Consider the following 22,430-nt stretch of genomic DNA (forward strand, 5'->3'; position numbering starts at 1 on the left):
TTGTTATAGTCAACTTCACACGAGTACTCAAAAATCTCATTTTAGACAATATTTCTGCACTACCTTGACTAGGTGAGTCTACGAAGCTTGAACAAATGTAAGATTTCAGAGAACTGAAATAAAAGTATTCTGAAAGGTCTAGCTATTGATTATGCTAGTTGTGTCATTTTGTTCGCATCCGATTAAAATGTTAAATCAAGAAAGAGGGGCATGTTATGATCTTCACGATGACCAAATCGAGGAAGCAAACCTCAGAAACCAACTTTTCGACCTTGATATTTGTCAAAGATTTGCAGTTATCAAAGATTAAAAAAGTAGTTAATTCTTTTGATATCCAATCAACTCATGTTTTTTTATTTGTTTCAATTGTGAAACTTAGGATGAAGCAACATTTTCAAAATTCATTTTGATATTCTTCAAAATTTTGAAATTTCAAAGGAAGAAAAGCACTTTCAAACAAGATAAGTTCTCTGGAAGCATATCTTGGAATTCAACAAATATCTCTTCAAAGCTAAGGATAGAAGTTGGGGCAAGAGAAGCAAAGGGGCAAAATTTGATGGGGTAAAGAAATGAATTATCTCAGGTCGAGGTTTGAAAGAGTACGCTATGGTGTAAATAAAGACAAATTGAGTCAGGAATAGAACGAAGACTGCTCATGCAACTATTCCCCTCACAGATCAATATATACATATACATACATGACACATGAAATTTGCATCTTTACATTCATTATCATGCGTATCAAAGATATTTTCTCCTCTCTTGAGGAAAAATTCAATAAAACATCAAATCAATTTCATCCTGGCATCTATCATAGCATCTATGATAGTCAGTCAGGAATGCGCCATTTTGATCTATCAGGGAATAAAAGCTCAGAAATGACCAGATGTCTTCAACTTGAAAGAACAATGACATCCGCAGATTTCACTTCCTGAAGTCAATAATCAAATACGCTGAAGATATTTCCTCAACAAAAAGAAACAAGCAGACTGTCTATCATCTTTGATGGTGTTTTTTTCTTCTAAAGAATGAATTTTGTCTCACTTGAAACAATATCTCAAAACAAATTTCGTCTCACTTGAGACATTTTTTTCTTTGAGATATAAGTTTTGAGTTTGTTTCACATGAAACAAAGCTGATCACCTTTGAAATTGTTTCTCTGTAAACAAAGTTTTGTATTTCTAAAGACAGTTTCTTTAAAAAAAATCTTTGAGTTTGTTTCACTTGAAACAAATTTTATAATCTTTGAGTCAGTTTCTCTTGAAACACCCATATATAAGATCGTTTCTCTTGAAACGAATTTTATCTCTTGAGACATTTTATTTTGAAGGATCATCGTTGAGTTGTTTCTATTGAAACAAAAGTCTTGAAGTTTGTTTCATTGGAAAAAAATTAATATCTTTGAGTATGTTTCCATTGAAGCAAAACAACCATCTTTGATCGTTTCTCTTGAAACAAATCTTATTTTCCTTGAGACTGTTTCTCATGAAACAATAAATATCTTTGAGATCGTTTCCCTTGAAACGAATTTGGTCTCTCTTGAGACAATTTCACTTGAAACAAATTTTATAATCTTTGAGTCGGTTTCTCTTGAAACCATTATCCCTAAAGATGGCCAGAACTCTACATCGCGGATGAGCAGTGTCATCCCCCGACCAGATTTCCCCAACAGAGAGGAACCGTATCAACCTCAAATAACTAGCTGTCCCCAACAGAGTGGAACCGTGTTATCATCATCCCTAAAGATGGCCAAGAACTCTTCATCACGAATAAGTAATGTCATCCCCCGACCAGATTTCCCTAGCAGAGTGGAACCGTGTCAACCTCAGATAACCAGTCGTCCCCAGCAGAGTGGAATCCTGTTATCATCATTCTTAAAGATGGCCAGAACTCTTCATCGCGCATGAGTCGTGTCATCCTCAGACAATCAGACTTCCTCATCACGAAGGAATCGTATTGTCCCTAAATTATCACCTGATTGACCTGATTTCCTCAACGCGAAGGAACAACGTCATAATTTATCGAAAACGACCCGATCTCTTCAACACAGATGAGCAATGTCGTCTTCAACATCAAATTAACCCGATCTCCTCAACGCGAAGGAGCAATGTCACCTTTAGATAACCAGACATCCTCATCTCGAAGGAACCGTGTTATCTCCAAATTTACCTAAAAACGATCAGAACTCTTCATCACAGATGAGCAGTGTCATCTTCAGCAACAAATTATCTCCAAATTGACTAGACTTCTTTAACGAGAAGGAATTGTGTCATCTTCAGCAAATAATTTACATGAAAGCGATCAGATCTCTTCAATGTAAATGAGCAGCGTCGTTTTCAACCTCAACTAATGCCTTTAAAAAGAGAGTGAAGAGTTCACAATAAGAAGAATTCGGAGCTCGAGACTTGTTGACAGTCCAAAAATTGGTGTTTTATGTCTTTGTTCTATTCATGTTTTCACAGCAATGAGCAAAGAGGGGCAACTGTAGTAACCAATTTTTTTCCTCCGTACTACTCCATACCTTGTTGTTCCCAAAGCTGTGCAGTTTCCCATGCCTGTGTTAGTCGACCACTACCATCAACCCCCATACCGTGTGGCTTCCCATACTCTGCTCACCCACTCTGTTGTCTGCTCCACCAACGCCATGACTGCCCATACCCCCATGCTTCCATCTCCACGTCAGCAGCCTCAAACGCAAGCCACCACACTATATATCAACAAAAGTCAGAAAACGAAAAGGGGGAGAAAAGGAAATCGAGAGAGAAAGGGAGACGACTTTCGAAACAAAAAAAGAACGAAGAAACTAGAGAGACCGTGGAAAGCTTACCCTTTTTTTGTCCGACCACCGCGGTCCTCCTCGTCGAAGCCAAGCATCTTTAAGTTCTTAGAGGGTAACACTCCTAAACTTTATATCGAAGGGACATGAGTTTTGTTTAAGGGTCGTTTCTAGGTTCGGGATCCGAGAAGTTTCGTTTTGAACCATTTTCTTTTGCATCGGCATCGCATGCGACGACTATAGAGGTGGAGGAAAAGAACGGCTGTGAGGGCTGGGGAGAGCTCTCTCCCTTTGTTTTGTAAGAGTGGCCGTGGGAAAATGAGAGGAAATAGTTTAGGTTGAATAAAAATGGGTTAATTACCTTTTAAGGTTTTGAGTTCTTGCTTCCTTGTGTTAGAGTCGACTATTATTTATGAAGTTATGACTTTTCCTTCTCATTTTACCTATATTATTTTTTAGTCCTTTTGCTTGTTTATTTATATTTTGTGTTGTTTATATATTTGGTGCATGATTTTAATAATTTCTGTTTTAGTCCTAAATATTATTTTGGTTTTATTACCATTCCAATGCTCCTGCCATATGGTATTTGTATTTGTATCTGTATTATGACTCTTGCTATGTTAATTGTTAGGCATTTAAAGTTTTCATCTTCTCTATTTAGTCACATATTTATAAAGCTTACGTAGTTTATTTTTTCTCATTATGATCTACCATGTTTGTATATTTACATTCCAGTCCATGTTATAATATCCATGTATATATTATAGAGTGTACGTACATATGTAATACTTTTTTTGTTATTTGTTTCATTACATGCACACATCGTATCCTATATACTTATATACATATATTTATTAAATCTATTCTACCCTTGTTATATTTGTGTTTTTATATATATATAAATTTGTATATATTTTCTTTGTCTTCTGGTTGCATAATTAATATTTGTAAGATCATGAATATTTTTATAATTTCAATGTCTCTCACTCAAATATTGTCAAGAATAACGATTTGTAGAATGGGCGTAGAAAGCATCGCTTGATCGAAGTGGTATAATCTGATACGACGTTCGAACAAATGTATACTTGAAATAAAATTGATTTTATTCTTTTATTTTAAGTTAAACAATGTGATGCATGTTGCTAAATAGCAATTTAATTTCACGCAAATGTTTATTGTCAATTTATATTCGATTTATATTTTTAAATCGGATAGGAATATTCTTTATAAATGAGAAATAGTCGAGTTAGCTTTCCCGACAGAGGATTGCTAATTTTGAGATTGCTAATTTTGAGATTTCTTTTCGAGTTAAAGAATTTTCTCTAATTAATGGATTTGAAACAAATTAATCAATGTTCGATAAACGGATCATTCTTAACTTTATATTCGATTTATATTTTCCACCATTTCGACAACGTGTAAGCAATTCAATACCAGTTTTTGGGCGTTGTGGGGGTGTTAATCCTTCCCTACGCGTAACCGACTCCCGAACCCATCAAATCGAATCTTTGGTAAACGCAAACCACTTCAGTCTTAAAAAACGATTTTTCCTTAAAATTGTTTTAAAAAGACGTTTGGGTATTCGACCTAACTAATCCAAAAGTCGATGGCGACTCCCTTTTTATTTTTATTCAAATCAATTCAAAAAAACGTCAAATCTTCCAAATTAAAGTCATCATCGGTTTTAAAACTATAAATAATGGTTTCACCTAAAAATGGTTATGACAATGAGAAACATGACGACTGACATCAGTTAATCATGTATTGATCTTTAAATGTTACAAAGAATGAAAAGGAAAAGGACGAGTGCGTGATGCGAGACTCACCAAACAATGCACGAGCGAGGCTATTGTTTTCCATGTACACTAGTAGCAATTGATCCCCTTCAACACAATATCCGTGAAGCTTGACAAGATTTGGGTATTGTAAACAAGATATCATCCCAATCTCATTCAGAAATTCACGATTCCCTTGCCGAGATTTAGAGGAGAGCTGCTTTACTGCAATCTTGGTACCGTCAGGTAACTGACCCTGAACCCCCAAACTTTATCAGATTCTCAGATATTGAGTAAAATAAGAACTAATACTAAAAGGATCTTCATATAGCATTGAGCTAGGCACCTTGAAAACAGGACCGAAACCACCTTCTCCTATCTTGTAAGCAGGATCGAAGTCATCGGTAGCAACTTTAATCTGTTTCAAAGTGGAAGTACCTGCTGGCATGTAATCTTTGGTACTTGTCCAAAAAAGAGCCAAAAGTGTATGTGCTTGTTTCATGATTCCTTAAACTATGTTATCGACTATGATAGATTAATAAGTTCATTTTTTTCGTTTGAATAGTTGCATTTAATCTATATGATTTTTTTATTGCGACAATGCATATCCATTATTTTCAATGTTTATTTCATTATATGATAAGTTAATTTTTTTTCTTTGTTTCAATATTTCTTCTGTTAAAGGTATGTTTCATTATCATTATATCAATACTTTTAGTTATTGTTTTAACAGTTTTATGATAATCTTACGTTACTTACGTTATATTTTACATATCAAGTTTTAGTGTTATGCATTGATTTATATGATTTTATTTAGATTTGTTTAAAATTATGACACCGAAATTTAGAATTTCTAACACCCCTGAATTTCAGTAACAATCCGAATACAATATTGTAGTTCCACTGGCAAAAAATAGTGAAGGAGGGCAATGGGGACTTCCAACATTTCTTCTGTTTCATTGTTCACTTCTTTTTGCCCTTGCTGTTGTTGCTCTTTCAAAGCATCCTGCTGTTGATGTTTATCTTGAGCGCAGATGTAATGAAGCCAGTGGAAATTACAGCGCAAACAGCGCTTACGAAGCCAACCTCAATAGCATCATCTCTCGATTCTCAACTCTCACTGTATTCAGTTACGGCTTTTTCACTCTGTCGGAAGACGTTCCCTCAATGGTTGCAGGAGAGACATGAACCAAGCCGATTGCAAAACTTGCCTCAACTACACCGCGACCGAGCTCAAGCGATTATGTCCCTTCAACAAGGCCGCCACCGCTTGTTCCGAATTTTGTTTGGTGAGGTACGCCAACCGAGACCTGTACGGGCTGTTGGAGAACGATCCTCGCACATGTGCGCATTCAACCAGAGGAATGCGTCGAACCCTGATCACTTCAATAGCGCGTTAAGTGATCTATTGGACAACCTCAGGAACGAGGCTGCGGCTGCCGGTCCTCTTCGCAAGTATGTAGCTGGTAATGCATCGACTGGTAACCAGGAAAGGGTGTACGCTACGGTGCAGTGTACTGATATGAACCAGCTAAATTGCGATACTTGCCTAACTTTCGCTCAGTCTGAGCTTCTGAAGTGTTGCAATGGAAGAATTGGATGCAGGGTTCTTAGACCAAACTGTGTCTCGAGGTTTGAGTCTAACCCATTTTATAATGAAACTGCGGTTCCTCTGCCGTCTCCTCCGCCATCTCCAACCGGAGGTAAAAGATCGATTGAAGGCCGGCTTATCTTTGAAACATTGAAGTTTGACCTTTGAATGATACCCTTCTAACTCTGTGTTTTGTAGGAAATGAGGATGGAACAACTCCAACTGTAATAATTGTGATTGCTTCGGTTGTTGCCGTTCTCATACTAGTTTTCATCTCCACCTGTATTTTAATGAGACGCAGGAGAAACAAACCCGTACCAGTAAATGCTGAAAGTAAGTAAACTGATCATGAGATTCAAGTATAATAAACCAGCTGCAGAAGAAACTGTACAATAATTATTTGCTTTTTTGCAGCAGCGCCTGCGGATAGTGAGATGTCTGGCATTGATTCCTTGCAATTCAACTTCGATTCTGTTTTGGTAGCAACCGATAACTTCTCCGATGCTAATAAGCTTGGTCAAGGAGGATTCGAGCTGTTTACAAGGAAAATATCAGCATTTATTTATCAGAAAAGAGTAAATATCATATGTAAACTACCTTATGGTTCAATGGTATACTAATTTTCAGGGTCAGCTGACAAATGGAGTAGAGATTGCTGTGAAAGGACTGCCTAGAGGATCTGGACAAGGAGACAGAGAGTTTAAGACGGAGGTCGCATTAGTTGCCAAGCTTCAACACCTCTATTTAGTTCGGCTCTTTGGTTTCTGCTTGCATGGTCTGAAACTGCTTCTGATCTATGAGTTTATGCCAAACGCAAGCCTCGATCAAAGCATTTTCGGTTCAATTTTTTCGTTTTCCCCATCATATTTTTCCTTTTAACTGCATATCCACCAGCAAGCACTTATGTTAACACTGAATTTATTCAACTAATCTGAAAGTTTTGTGATGGTATAGATCGGATTAAGCGTCCTCAACTAGACTGGGAAACACGTTTCAAAATCACCGGAGGCATCACTAGTGGACTCCTTTACCTCCACGAAGACTCTAGGCTTCGGATTATCCGTCGCGATCTCAAAGCAAGGAACATCTTGTTAGATGCAGAGATGGTTCCTAAAATTGCTGAATTCGGGATGGTCAGGTTGTTCGGACAAGACGAAACGCAAGGCAGCACTAGCAGAATTGTAGGAACATAGTAAGTTCAAAGACTACATAGGAACTTCTTAGATGCTATACATATGTAAATGAGCTGTATTCATGAAGCTTTGCATAATGCAGTGGATATAGGGATCTAGAATATGTTATCAATGGACAATTCTCAGTAAAATCAGATGTCTTCAGCTTCGGCGTATTACTTTTCGAAATTATCAGTGGCCAGAAGAACAATTGCTTCCGTCACGGGGAGGATCAAGAATACATACTGAACTTTGTAAGTAAATGATTTCTAAAGGCTAATTTAAGCCATGTTAAAATGATTATGTTTCATTGTTTTAATTACTGGACATTAGCAGGCATGGAAAAGTTGGAGGGAAGGCACAGCTTTGGATCTGGTCGATCCGATGTTGGGCGATGGTTCGAGAATGGAGATAATGAGATGCATCCATATTGCATTGCTATGTGTTCAAGAGAACGTTGCAGCCAGACCAACCATGGCTTCGGTTGCTCTAATGCTGAATAGCTTCTCGACCACACTTACAGTTCCATCACAACCGGCGTTTGCTATGCAGAGCAACTTCGAATCCGACAGGTCATCGTCGTTTGCTTCAATTTCGAACAATTCCAACGCGGAGTTACTACCATTGTCCCGCAATGAGGTTTCCATTAATGAGCTATCTCTTAGGTAGTGTTGGGTTCGGAAATTGTCTGTAGTATATTTTCTTAATTTCCTGATGTTATGTCCAGACGTAGATGATATGTTAATTGTTGGGAATGACAAAAGGAAAATTGATTCTCTTAAGAAGACGTCAAACAATTCTTTTGTCATGAAGGATTTGAGATCATCAAAATAAATCATTGGAATTATATAGATCGCTTTCAAGAAATTGTTATAGTTTTCTTAAGAGTAATATATTGAGAAAATTGTTGGGAGACTCAACATAGACAAGCCCAAGCCAGTTAGAGTTGTGTTTGTTAGACATTAATTTCAAGCTGAGCATCTTGGGGTCTTGAACTGCTAATGAGTATCTTTTTTTCAACTGACAATATTATTTGATTCAATCATATAACCTTAACTAGCAGAACTCATATTGTGTAAGGCCAGCTTCAGTCTTTCGTTGTCCAACTTCAACATTCTTGGAATTGTGGAATTCCCATTGCACAAAATTTGGAAGCGTGAAACTATTACTTAAACTACAAAAATTCTATACTTCAGTCACGTTTCTTATTAAGGCATAGAAAACTAATCCTTTGCTATCATGCATTATTGTTGCCGGTACGGTGACAACCCTAACAAATAACTTCAATATCTGGGACTAGTTTAGTATTATGGTTGGAATTTTTTTTTTTTTTGGATATTTTTAAAATATGATGTAAAAAATAGATTTAAATATTAAATAAATATTGTTTTGAAGAAAATAATTGACCAAATTGGTTGGAAATCCAGCTTTTACTTCCGAGTTCCGACCTAACAGGGATCACCGTTGTACCGAACATTGCTTCAAAAGCTTTGTATCTAGTCTCGTCCCTCTCGGATCGGATCTCATCTCTTAGATTTTAACGTCGCTATTTTTTTTTGTCTGTAATTTTGTATGGTTTCGATTTTCTTCTTAACTCTCAGTAATTATTCCCCATCAGCTTCAGGTTAATATCGGCAGCCAGGAGATGACATTGAAGATGAGAAAAAAGGTGGAACCAAAGTCCATCACTCGCGGCGGCCATTACGGCCAGCATCACCAGCGGCGCCAGTTGCTTCCTCGCCACCTTGTTCATCATTGTAAGAGATCATCTACGTTGAAAACCAAATATTTCTCCGTCATTTCTTCCATAAAGAAGTCCATCCGAAAATGCCACCGTCGCCTGGTTGAGTTTTTCTGCAGACAGGAAGGCGCAAGGCGCCGAGGGCAAGGCTTCCTTCGGAGGGAAGAATTCGGCAGTGGCCTCTTCGAAACCCGATATAGACCTAGACTGCAACTCGAATTCGAGGCTGATTCCGATCTGACTAACGTTCTTGTATCAAGAAAAAGCAATAGGAAGTGGTTGCCTCCGTTAGTTTCCGACAACATGAAGACCATCGTTCTCGATTTGGACGAGACCCTGGTTCATTCAGTTCCAGACCCACCACCAGAAATGTATGATTTCATGATTAAACCAAACATTTTGAACTTCTACGTATTGAAAAGGCTCGGGGTGGATGAATTCTTGGAAGCAATCAATAAAAAATACGAGGTGGTGGTGTTCACCGCCGGCCTCGAGCCATACGCGTCGTTGTTGCTTGATGTTTTAGACTCCAAGGGCCTTATATCTCACCGCTTGTACAGAGATTCATGCAAGCAAATAGGTCGAGGACCTGTCAACGATGGGCAGAGATCTTGGTAAGGTAGTGATTGTTGATGATAACCCTAAATCATATTCTTTGCAACCTGCAAACGGGATACCCATAAAACGATTTGAAGATGACATGGAAGACACGGAATTGAAGAAACTGACTCAGTTTTTCCAAAGGTATTGCGATGATTTTAAGGACATGAGAGATGCAGTTAAGCAATATTATGGTGGTGATAAAACCACGCAGCCTCGGAGTTCATCAAAAACCTCTCAATGAAGCATATAAAAACATATATATATGATATATACATCTCTTCTGTTTGGATAAGGGTTTTTTTCCTTTTCCAAACTTTGCACAAAAGTATTACAGATTCTTTTTTCATCTGTAGTAATCAAAATGCCATGCACACACTTTTCCCCCTATTTATAACGATGAAGTGCCATGGGTTCTTTTTGTTTCTTTCAAACAAGTGTTTTTTGTTTGATATATTCGATAACTATTTTCCCAAGGCTCAGAAATAGCCTAAATTACTTGAGAATTAAACTTTGGGATCACTTATTCGTCTCTTCCTCCAAATTAGGATCAAAACCCAACTTTGCTATCCAAGGACACTGAATAAGTATGGAATCCCAAAAAAAAAGTGAGATGAAAGCTACAAAGACGATCCTCCAAACAAGAGAATCGGTTCCAATTGAATCATCACCTCAACTTCTAAAACAACTATGGGGTAACAACGATAATAAATTGACAAATCACTTATCAAATAATGACTTGATCAAATTTAATCTGCAATCACTTATCACAAGTTCAAACTCCTTAAGGTGGGTAAATGCATATTGAATTTGAAAGCATTCAAATATCTTCTCCTAAGATTTACCAAATTATCACTTGATCAATCTAGAATTCCATGCTCAGAAAATTGATTTTTGCCTCACGTTATTCTTAGACCCAAACAAGCCATATTAGAAATAAACTATTTTTTCAAGTTCCAATCATATTATCGTCAATTTTGGTGGGCAGTATGTAAATTTTATATAAATCCTAATTGGGTCTTAGATATACTCTGACCCTGGACTGGAGGAGTCACCCCTTACCTAAACTTTTTTGTATCAAAAAAATAAACTCTTACTAATGTATCTCCTCATCAAAACAAAGGTTCATATATTACTTTTAAATTTTAATTTATATATTTTATTTTTATAAAATTAATTTTTTTGTATTATTTTTAATTTTAAAAATATTGGATCCTCTCATAATGTTTGTTTAATTTTTAAACTAAATCATGTATATATTCAATTTTAAAACAAAAAAAAATACATAAACTCAATTCTATATAAAAAAAAATAAAAACATAAACTTTAAGTTTTGAAATAAGACAGAACCAAACCGGCCTGTTGCTCAGCTGTTGAAAATCCAGCTTGGACTCCGAACCTATCTTCATGACCGTTACTCCAAACCAATATTTAAAAAATAACGGACTACAAAGACGAGCCTCCCCTTTCTCCAAATACACGTTAAAGGAAAACTCAGTACCCTGTTTTTAAAATCTGTTTCTTCTTTCGCTTCTATGAAGAAATGGTTTCCAAGATTATTAAGAGAACTCCGCCACGATCCATCAAGCGCCACCGTAGAAAGACTTCTCCGACGAAGAAGAATGCTTCATCCACCGTCATCGCCTCCCTCAACAAGTCCCTCAAGACATGCCATCGCCGCCTCGTGAGGCTTTTCTCCAAGTTAGCTCGCATAGCAACTCCTTCGACCACCAAACGCCGCCTCCGCGGATTCAAAATCCTCAAAATAGGGAGCAATTCCATCGTTCCTCGTACCCTTGTATTCGACCGTTGCCTGCTTCCGCCGTCGATATTCGAGACGAAAAGAACCATCGTTCTTGATCTAGACGAGACCCTGGTGCATTCCAGCTCCGACGCGCCTCCCAAAATGTACAATTTTATAGTGAGGCCGAGCATGGAAGGTCAAATGATGAATTTTTACGTGTCGAAACGGCCCGGTGTCGATTCCTTCTTGGAAGAAATCAGCAAGAAATACGAGGTGGTGGTGTTCACGGCGGGGCTCGAGCATTATGCTTCGCTTGTTCTGGATAAGCTCGATCCCAAGGGTCTGATATCGCACCGGCTGTATCGGGATTCGTGCAAGGAAATGGAAGGGAAGCTGGTTAAGGACTTGTCTGAAATGGGGAGGGATTTGAGGAAAGTGGTGATTGTTGATGATAACCCTAATGCTTACTCTTTGCAACCCGAGAACGCTGTTCCAATACGACCGTTTGTGGAGGACGGTGAGGATAGGGAGTTGCAGAAGTTGGTGAAATTCTTTGAGTGGTGTGAAGGGTTCGACGATATGAGAGTGGCTGTCCAGCAGTATTTTAGAGGCGGCGGTGATGGTGGCAGCAGCGGCGGATGGTGATGGCTTTGTTTAAGTTTTTGTTCTTTGGGTTGTGGACAAGTAATTTATTTTGTTTAGTTAGATCAACATTTAGTCGTTGATTCTTCCTTCGGATATTTGATTTTAAGAGTATCTTTTTCATAACTATGTGCTGCTCAAAAATTAATTCAGCAACATATCGTATTCCGTCGTAAAAAATCTGTTTGTTGTTTTAAAAGGTCAAAAAGTATGCCGAGTTTTCTTAAAAAATAGTATTTTGATCATTCATATTTTTAATATACAATATTTAAATCATCTAAAAGCTAAATTTAGTCTGTTTTTGACTGATATGAGATATTAATAAAAGAGGTAAACTTTTAATTCTAATTTCTTAATTTTAAATAAAACATTAATTTCATCTTTAAATCTTAGATAAAACATTATTTAAATCTTCTAATTTTTAAAAAAAATATTAATTTACTCTTTAAACTCGACTAATGTTCCCCATCTCAGATCTTGTTTCTCCAACGACTCTTGGACTCTAAAATGTTCAATTTATTCCTTTTTGACCTCTTATAATTGGACGAACGGCTACGACATCGACAAATTGTGTTAAAACTGACCTATAGGAGATTCACGCGTTCAATGTTGTTCTTTCATTAGTTTGCGTGTATAGTTGGACCCATATTATATTCAAATCACACTTCACGTTCGTTGTTAACAAATTGTCCAGAGAAGAAGAAGATCTATCCAGATTGGGTTATCACTTTCTAGAAGCTTGTAAGTTTCTAGAGGCTATAATATACTTCAAGGTTTGTAATGTTCCTAGAATTAGTAATTTTGTGGCCCATACTCTAATTACATGAGCTTTTAGGTCTGGTAATGTTTTGTATTTTGATTAAATTTGCCATAAACTTATGTATTATGTTGTATCCAACGATTGTTTTTATGGTAATACAAGCTCCATTGACACTTTTTCCCTTATAAGTTTAGAAGGAGTTTAGAGGTTCGTTTTTCTTAAATAAAAAAATTAAAACTATTGACTTCCTTTAAAATTATCCTATAATAATAAATTTGTTATTATATGCACACTCCACGTATATAACTATTAATTATCAAAAATAATAATATTAAATATTAAACTCTAAGATGAAGGCATAAGGGTTGAAGATTCCATATTTATTGCAATGGATAAGAGAATCATAAGTCTCATGATGAAATATATCTCGACTTGAAATTTTTATTTTTCTTAATTTAATGTTATTTGAGTTAATTTAAAATCATTTTTAGAGTTCGAGCGGGGTTGAAATTTTAAAATTTCGAGTAACTTTAAAAACAGGAAATGTGGATTATTATTTTGACATATTTGCAATTTGGTCTTCAATTTCTTATTCATTCAATTCCTCCTTCATTTTAAGTCAATATTTATCAAATTTGAACCACATGCTCCTGAATCATCATAGAACAAACACAATTTCAATTTCTTTTTTGATAATATTTTTTTTATTTTTTCAATTTAGTCCCTCAACTTTGCATAATTTTCTCATTTCTTCAATTAATCTTTTATTTTAAGTTTACCAAATTTGAACCAAATGCTCTCCTACCATTATAGAATACCTATGTAACTTCAATTCCTTATTTTTACTAAAAATGTAACTTTTTTCAATTTGGTCCCTTAACTTTGCATTCTACTCAATTTAGTATTTTGACTATAATTGTTTGCAAAATTTTCTTTCACATCAATTTCTTGACTCCTTTATAGTCTCATCAATATTTTACCCTCAAAATACATTTTTTAAAATATAATATTGTAAATATATTTTGTAATTTTAGATTGTATTTGATTTATTAAATAACATTATAATATGCAAAAGAATATGAAGAAATATATATTATATGGTTGAGAAAGTTAAAAAATTAGAATAAACTTTTACCATAATATTATAAATAATTACAATAAAATTTTTATAGAAACTCAAACAACTCGACTCGAAAAAAATACAAATTAAGATTAAGTCATAAAATACGACTCTTTAACTCGAATAACTCAAAAATATTGTACTTGACTTGAATTAATCGAATATCACCCCTAGTGAAATCATATGAATCACCTTCTATGATCGGTGATTTCCATAATTTTAGTTTTTTTCCCTCTCTTTGGAGGTTTGTAGGACTTTGTTATTTGTATTCTAAATGTGATGTTCTTTTGGATTGTGGTGTTGAACTTTGCCATGGTTGTAAGATCTTTGTTTGCAGTTGGGTGTTTCTTGTGCGTTTAAGTATGCAACCTTTAAATGAATTATTCAAAGCCAACAATTTCACGGATCAAACAGGCGAATCAGTTGGTGATTCCATTAATTTAATCCTATTTTTTCATTTAACCAAATAGAAAGTTAATGTATTGTAGATACTCGTCTTGTCCGGGGCTCTCTTTCAAATTTTTACTCCATTTTATATATATTACTATTTAGTTAATATTACCAAGTCTTGCATATCTATTATTATTAGTTTATTATTGGCATGTGTGTTTAATTACGTATTGACCGTTCATTTAATTATATGAGTTGTTAGGCTTGTAGTCATGTATATATATATATAAGTATTTATGGGTATATGAAATTATATATATATATATATATATATATATATATATATATATATATATATATATATATATATATATATATATATATATGTGCATATAAGTATGTTATGATAAATGGATTTACTAAGTAATTGATTTTTACAGGCCTACATTAAAATACAACAGGCTCAAGCCCAAAGTAGCAGCCCAATATTACAGCCCATTTGAGGATACCCTAGACCCGTTAGGGTTTCCTGTCACCATCTCCATGCGCAGCTGAGCCTCCACCGTTGGATCTAGCTTCATGATCCAACGACTCTCAATCCTCCCAGAAGCCTCCACCGTTAGATCGGAGGTGATCCAACGGCTCCTAACGCACTCAGAACTCCAAGACAGTGTGTGAACCAACCGAGTGCTACCCACGTGAAGTCCCTCGGGTCCGTTCCCCATCGCCCGTGCCCAGGTTGCTGAAGCCCCGTGACCTGCTCGTTCCAGAGCCCTGCAAGCGCACCAAACGAGAGCAGAAACAGACGAAAACAAAACTAGAGAAGAAGAGATCAACTAGAAATAACGAAAGGGAGGGGGTAACGGGGCTCTCTCGGTCATCAGCAACAGAGAAGAACAAAAAAAAATAAAATCTAAAATTTCTCAAACATAAAAAGAAACCAAATACAACCCAAAAGAACACACAAAGGAAATACCCAGAAGATCATTCATCAACAACCAGAGAACAAAACGAAAGCAAAAGAGACTTACCCTTCCGATCCAGTAGCTTTCGTCACTAGGAATCCATACCCCGTCTTTGAGAAGGTAAAACTTTTCATCTCCCATTGATTTCGAGTCGTGCATGTTGGTTTTAGGTCTCGGGCTTTAGGGATTTGAAGGGTTCAGTACAGGATTGGTCATAGTTTGACCGGGTAACGGGGCTAGGGTCGCGTGGTTTAGCAGTAAGGTAAGGGTTTAGTTTAGCCCCTTTGGTTTTGGGTTTTTTTCGGAGAGGTGTTCTCGTCGGGGCCGTATGGAGGTAGCAACCATGGCGGTTGCTACGGTGGAGGCGACGGAGGCTCGACTTTCGCGTAGGGTTAAGCGAAGAGAGAAGAGAGGGATTTGAGAGGAAACGGCGGGGTATCCGGCCAGGGTTAAGAGGAAAAATGAGTTAGGGCTTAAAATTTTACCCTAATATTCAACATATTGAGACGCCAAAACGGCGTAGTCTCGCGAGGGTGTGAAACGGTTACGTTTTGCGGGGTGGGAGCTGTCTGTGTTTTGGGATGGTTGGGTTAATCGTGTGTGAGGTCCAGTAAGTTCAACCCGTTGCATGTTGGTCCCTAAATCCAACTTTATTGTAATGTTAATTTTGCCTCGTAATTTCCAGCGTGTTACATTTTAATCCAGAATCATGTTAGGGCTATTTTGATGTTGTTTATACATTGGATATGTAATTTGGAAAACCTGCAATTTAGTCCTATGCAATATTTTGGGTTATATTATGATTGCAGTACATGAAAATGGATTTTTTTATGAAAATGAACATGTTGTTTAACTTTTTTATTTTAGTCAATTGTTTAATATTTTAGGTTAATTTAGATTTATTTTAAGTGTATGCATGCATATTATTTTGAGCCTGTAATTCGCATAGATGTAGGTGTAATTTATTTTTATAAGTATGTTGAATTCATTTACTTTAATCGCATATTTAATTGATCTTTGCATTAACATCACTTTGTATGATTCGCATTATAGCCTCACGTGCATGATTCGACTCTTGCTACATAATTGGATTAAGGGTAATATATTTTTAATTTAAAATGTCGGAATGGCTTCTCTCAACTTACTAGAGAGTTGTTTTGACAATTTTAAATTAAAATTGTATCCCGTCAGTAACGCCTAATTAAATTTGGATCTATCACTTTAAAATTTGGGAATGAAAGAAAAAGAAATATTCGGCTATTTAAATTATTTGAGAAAAGATCGTTAGAACTCACCTAAAGATCTGGTCTCGATATTTTTAAATAATCGAATATCCTTTATCTTTCTAATGACTTGGTAATTTTAATTTAACTTATTTCGTTGTTTTTTAATGTTATAAAATTAGCATTTTTGTTGTTCAAAGGGATCATTAATCAAATTAAACTCGAACTTGTGAAATTCGTTGCAAATACATTAATTAATCGACTAGGTACCAATTTAGGGCGTTGTGGGGGTTCTAATCCTTCCCCACACGTAACCGACTCCCGAACTTGGATTTTGGTGACGTAGATTGTAAATTTGTCATTTTTAATTAAAATTAATTTTTATTTAAAATGATAACGTTTTTGGGTGCCCAATCACACCCTAATCAAAGATTGGTGGCGACTCCTCGAACCATATATTTTTATCGTAATGGAATTTCCAAATTTTTGAAACGAGAGGTTTTCTAAAATCGCATTATTTTTAATTAAAATTCAATCGTAAAGAAAATAATTAAAAATGACGCGGTTTTCAAAATCTCGCCCGCTCCCGTTTAAAAATCGTTTCGACAGCTTGGCGACTCCGCTGGGGACTTTTTTTTTAGAGAGTCAAGCCGATAGTCGATTAATTAATTGTCTTTGCAAACGAAAGTTATAAGTTCATTTTAATTTGGTTTTTGATCCCTTGTTTTTGTTGAATTTCTTGTTTTCATTTTTATTTGTGATTTGGTTTACAAATAAATAGTTGTACTAACGTGTGATCTACATGTTTCAGTTTTCTAACCTTTAGTTTGTTGAGTTTCTTGGATCGAGGCAAAGGATTATGAGTTTCCCCACTGTTGCTAAACCTTCAATATTCAGAGCCTTCTAACTGTGCTCTGTCCCATTAAGTAGGGTTGAAAGTTACGCTTACGTGAGAAAAATTATTTTTCTCCGCACGGGCTTTAGCTAGTAACCTCTGGGGTACATGCCTTATGTCTACGAGAAAACATTGAGTTTCCTCGCATGGACATAGGGAAATGTATCCTCTCAAAATTGAACTTGATCCGTTTTAAGCCTAAAATGGGTGAGGATCGAGGGTCTGGCAAGCTCAAGGGGGCACCATCAAAGGACAATTCGAGGACCCTTTTAGTGATACCAGAACTCTGCCCGTCTTATGCTAAATCTCTGTCCACAGACATGGAGGGGAAACTCATTCTAACCTTTTCCTCGAATTTATTTATTTTTGCAAAAAGTATGCGAATTAGAGATCATGTGGTCAGGTTCATTTTTTGAGCAAGCATGTGAATTAGATACCATGCGGTTAGGATTTTTTGTGAATAACGAAACCTGAGAGTAGATACCATGTTGGGTAGGATCTACTAAAGCATGATTGGGTAGATATCATGTTGGGTAGATATCATGTGAATAAGGTTTAAGATGTATATATTTTCTATCTCCATGTTGTTTATGTATTCTTCGACTATTCATTGTATATACTAACACAATTTTATTTTTGTTTGTGTTTTGTGTTTTATTTATTACTGCTGCATTGCATCATCATTCATGAAGAAATGTGTTGATTCACAAGGTGGTCATAAAAGTAGAAGGCGGTCATAAAATGGACAAGAGCTTTCATAACAAGGAAGTGGATAACGCAGAAGTGAGGTCGTGGTCCGAGGAAACTCAGAGGAAGAAAGGCGACAGTTTGACTGAAGATTACATATCAGTACTACCAGAGGTTGCTCCGGTCAGTCTAAAGCAAAACGATTTGCAAGAGTTACGCGAAATTTGGGAAAGTTGGAATTCTGATGTGAAATACTCTTTCTGGCAAAAGTATGGTGACATCGCCCTTCTGTTGTACGTGAAAGTAAACGAACCCCTAATCAAAGCTCTCATCCAGTTTTGGAATCCCGCATATAGCTGCTTCACTTTCAACAAGGAAGACATGACTCCCACGTTAGAAGAATACACCTCATTGTTTCATTTTGAGACGATACACTTGGACCGAATCTACTCAAAAGCCTCAAGGACACAATCCTTTAAGAGCAAGCTCGCAAGGATTACTGGGATGGGAGAGAAGTGGGTTGCTGATCGAATCCAAAAGAAGGGAGAGTCCGATTGCTTCCCTTGGTCATACCTCAAGGAGCTTATCGTCAAGCATAGCGATATCGAGAAGAGCATGGAGATGTTCGCCTTGGGAATTTATGGTTTGATGATTTCCCCGAAAGTTATTTATCACGTAGAAGCCGCAGTGGTCGATTTATTCGAGCGTTTGGAAAGGAAGGTAAACCCTGTTCCTACAGTTTTAGCCAAAACATGCAGAGCACTTAGCAATTGCAGAAGAGCTGAGAGTAGCCGCTTCACCGGGTGTGTCCAGTTGCTTACTGTTTGGATACGCAGTCACTTCTGGAAAATTGACCGATAGTATAGTCGACGGTTTTCTACGGCCTATTCACCCTTAAAAGATTTCCTCACTAAAGAGTGGCCAGAGCATCTCACCAGGAAGGATTGGGTTTCACTCTTTAGAAATTTACAGGAGCATGATATAGTGTGGCGTGTCCCCTGGTTAGCTTTTGTGGATGTGTTGTACAAATGTGGGGATTCCGATTGGGTAACCCTATTAGGGTTATGGGGTGGAGTAGGTTATGCGCCACTGATGGTACTGAGGTAATTTGGGGCACGCCAATTCGTCCCAGCTACATCCGGTCTGAAGGCATCTGAATTTGTGTACTGTGGAGATCACTACAAGAAGACTGCTCGTGTAATGTCAGAGGCGTGGAAGTCAACCTTTAGAACTGATTTCATAGCAGCTGAGGTCATGCTGACACCAGATTACGTGGCATGGAGGGCGGTGTGAAAGAATGATATCATTCCGTTGGCGGATCGTGACCAAACAATTCCTTTGGAAGCACAGTTTAAATACGTACCGTCTAAGTTGGAGATACTGAAGAGTGAATTCGAAGCGGAAATCGCCAGGAAGGAAGCAGAGTGTGAGGCCCTTAGACAAAAGAATTTCATGTTGGACATCGATAGGGGGTTCTATAATACACAGTTTGAGTTTATGCGCAAGAGAAAGGATGAAGTGGAGGCCAATCTCACTAGTTTACAGAGCGATTACCAAAAGATGAGTCGAGCACGGGCAATTGCTGGCCTCGGGAGAACTTCAGAGCAGTGGCGGTTAGAGCTCCGGGCTGAGAGGGATCGTCGAGTTAGAGACGTCAGAGCCGAGAGAGAGCACCGAGTCAGAGAAGTAGAGACAGAGAAGAAGAAAAGAAATCAAGAACTTGAGTCTGAGAGAAGGTCCTGGGTTAGGGCACTGAAGAGCGAAAGGACAGAGGCTAAAGAGTTAAGACAAAGGTACACATTGAGCAAGAAGCGAGAAGAAGAATTGCATGCTGATATTGAAGAACTCAGAATGAAGGCAAATAACATGCAACTTGAACTTGAGGTTATAAAGCAAAGAATTGACGAGCTTGAAACTGAGAAGAGGCAAAGCAAAGAAGAGCTAAAATTAGAAAGGCAACATCGGGAGAGTGTGCTCCAAGGCAAACAGGATGAAGTATTCCTCTGGATACAGAGGTGCGGAGCAAAGAACGAACGGATAGAGGTACTCAATCAAGAGATGCATGAAATGGAATCAAGGCATGAGGAAGAGTTAGCTCGAGCCAAGGCAAAGAATGAAGAGTACAGTGCCTACGTTATGCAGCTTGAAAGTTCCTTATCTACAGAAAACAGTCAGCGTTGCCCAGTGGATCAAAGGGTTAGCCTCGAGGAGAACGCTGCTTTGCAAAAGAAGATTCATGATTTAGAGGCTGCCTTACGAAGCTGCCAGACACAAATCGCTGGTCTCGAGCGCACCGTCCAAGGCACCAGACTGCAATGGCAAAACTCAAACGATCACTTTAGAGACTGGAAGACAAACGTGAATCACGTGATCCGAGAGACCATGAATCAGTTAAGCGGCGTTGCGAGGCAGTTGGGAGAGATGGACCTCCAAGCAAAAGTCATCCAGAGCTACACCAATCCAGCATCAGATGTAGGAAAGAGGGTCGATTGGCTTGTCAATCAGATAGTAGAGCTGAACATGAGAGCTAGGCATTTTCTGTAATGGACTTTTCTTGTAAAGATGATGCTTTTGTCCTAAATGAAAGTTGTTCTAAGACTGATCGCGTCTTATGAATCAATGCCTTTCTGCATGCATTTGCATTTTATTTACAATTTAAGTTTTGTGTTGCATTTTTTATCACACTTTACATAATTTGCATTCATCCTCAAAGCATTAAAATTAACAATAAGGGATACATTACAGAATACTGGGAAATTTCAAGCATCGCTATAACACAAGGAAGGCCATGGATGATAAGATTGCTCAAATAGAAAGAACTCAATTGCAGTTGCAAGATGATCTGAGGAAAATGCAAGAAGATATGCTTAAGGCTCAAGAGGATATGTTGTCTAAGTTGGCAAATATGCTGGGATGGAGAAATCCAGAGCACGGAAAGGCCCATGAGCAAACAAGTGAAGAACCACTTTACCCTCCAGGGTTTACCCCGGTACAGTCTCCGAATATCCAAGGAACATCTATCCATACCAAAGTACACATAAATCCTGACGGCATTGCAGTTAATCCGCAACCTGGATCTTGTTCGTATCCCGAAAAAAGCCCATATCACCAGGTCCCGGACCTTGATGAAGAAGCAAAGAAGAGCGAAAACAAGTTGTTGCAGGAGTAATATAAGCATCTAGCAAATGAAGTACAAGCTATGAAAGAAGATACCAGCTTGTATGGTCTCGACGCTAAGGAACTGAGTTTAGTTCCTGATCTGGTCCTACCTCCCAAGTTCAAAACCCCTGACTTCGAGAAATACGATGGTACCCAATGCCCTTCTGCCCATATCACAATGTTCTGCAGGAAAATGACTGGTTACGTAGGGGACGACCAGTTGTTGATCCACTGTTTCCAGGAAAGCTTAGTAGGCTCAGCATTGCGATGGTATAATTAACTAAGGAGAGTTGATGTCAGGACATGGAAAGACCTGGCCAAATCTTTTCTCGACCAGTATAAGCATGTGAAGGACGTCAGGCCTAACAGAATGGTGCTGCAAGCAATGGAGAAGAAGCATAATGAAAGTTTCAGACAATATGCTCAGAGGTGGAGAGAGGTAGCAGTACAAGTCCACCCACCGTTGGTAGAGGAGGAAACGAACTTACTTTTTGTTAATACCTTGAAGGCTCCATTTTTCTCACATTTTGTTGGTAATCCTTCTCGAAGTTTTGCTGATATAGTTACGGCGGGAGAAATGATTGAAATGGCGATTAAAAGCGGGAAGCTTGAGGGAGGAGATTCCAGCAAGAAACAGCCGATGAGGAAGAAGGAAAACGAAGTCAGCAACATAAGGCAGTATGATTCCCATAATATCACAGTGTCCCGACCACAGGGAACGGTAGCATCACCCCAAATTGACAATAGGCAAGGGGCAAGAGATCCAAGGAGAGAGAGGCCTCAATTTGATCCGATTCCTATGACTTATAAGGAGTTATTCCACGAATTATATGATCGACATGTAGTCTCACCTTATCATGTGGACCCTATACAACCCCCGTATCCCAAGTGGTATGATGCTAGTGCTAAGTACGAATACCATGCAGGGGTTTCCGGACATTCTATTGAAAATTGTCCCGCTTTCAAAAAGGTCGTCCAAGCTCTGAGAAGAAGAAACGTCATCAATTTTGGTGACAGTGAAACATAGCCCAGAATCCATTGCCAAACCATGCAGGGGCCGGGATTAATGCAGTCGCTGAAGAGAAAGGAAGAACGACTGTAAAAAATGTTAGGGAGGTGATGTTACCCATGTCTTGGGTGTGGTGCCAAATGGTCAAGGTAGGACTATTAAAGACTAATCTGCCATGTGA

At 37.7% G+C, this 22,430-nt stretch overlaps 2 protein-coding genes and 3 pseudogenes across 2 annotated transcripts; 4 read left to right on the forward strand and 1 right to left on the reverse strand.

Annotated features, from left to right (window-relative positions):
* The window catches only part of LOC120119251, a 32,528-nt pseudogene extending 27,475 nt beyond the window's left edge, over positions 1-5,053 (reverse strand).
* A 675-nt stretch (positions 5,054-5,728) lies between these two features.
* LOC120119409 lies at positions 5,729-21,554 on the forward strand (annotated as a pseudogene).
* On the forward strand, positions 7,082-8,005 carry LOC120119410 (cysteine-rich receptor-like protein kinase 28). The gene is made up of 3 exons (XM_039139222.1): positions 7,082-7,334; positions 7,418-7,568; positions 7,651-8,005. Exons 1-3 carry the CDS (start codon positions 7,246-7,248, stop codon positions 7,981-7,983), a joined length of 573 nt encoding a protein of 190 aa, XP_038995153.1. The 5' UTR covers positions 7,082-7,245; the 3' UTR covers positions 7,984-8,005.
* LOC120119252 lies at positions 8,960-9,899 on the forward strand (annotated as a pseudogene).
* LOC120119253 (probable C-terminal domain small phosphatase) lies at positions 11,136-12,044 on the forward strand. Its single transcript, XM_039139092.1, has one exon. The coding sequence runs from the start codon at positions 11,199-11,201 to the stop codon at positions 12,042-12,044; it is 846 nt and encodes a 281-aa protein (XP_038995023.1). The 5' UTR covers positions 11,136-11,198.
* Positions 21,555-22,430: the final 876 nt, after the last annotated feature.

Source organism: Hibiscus syriacus, unplaced genomic scaffold (genome assembly GCF_006381635.1).
Source record: "Hibiscus syriacus cultivar Baekdansim isolate YM2019G1 unplaced genomic scaffold, ASM638163v2 tig00110332_pilon, whole genome shotgun sequence".
Classification (NCBI taxonomy): Eukaryota; Viridiplantae; Streptophyta; class Magnoliopsida; order Malvales; family Malvaceae; genus Hibiscus; species Hibiscus syriacus.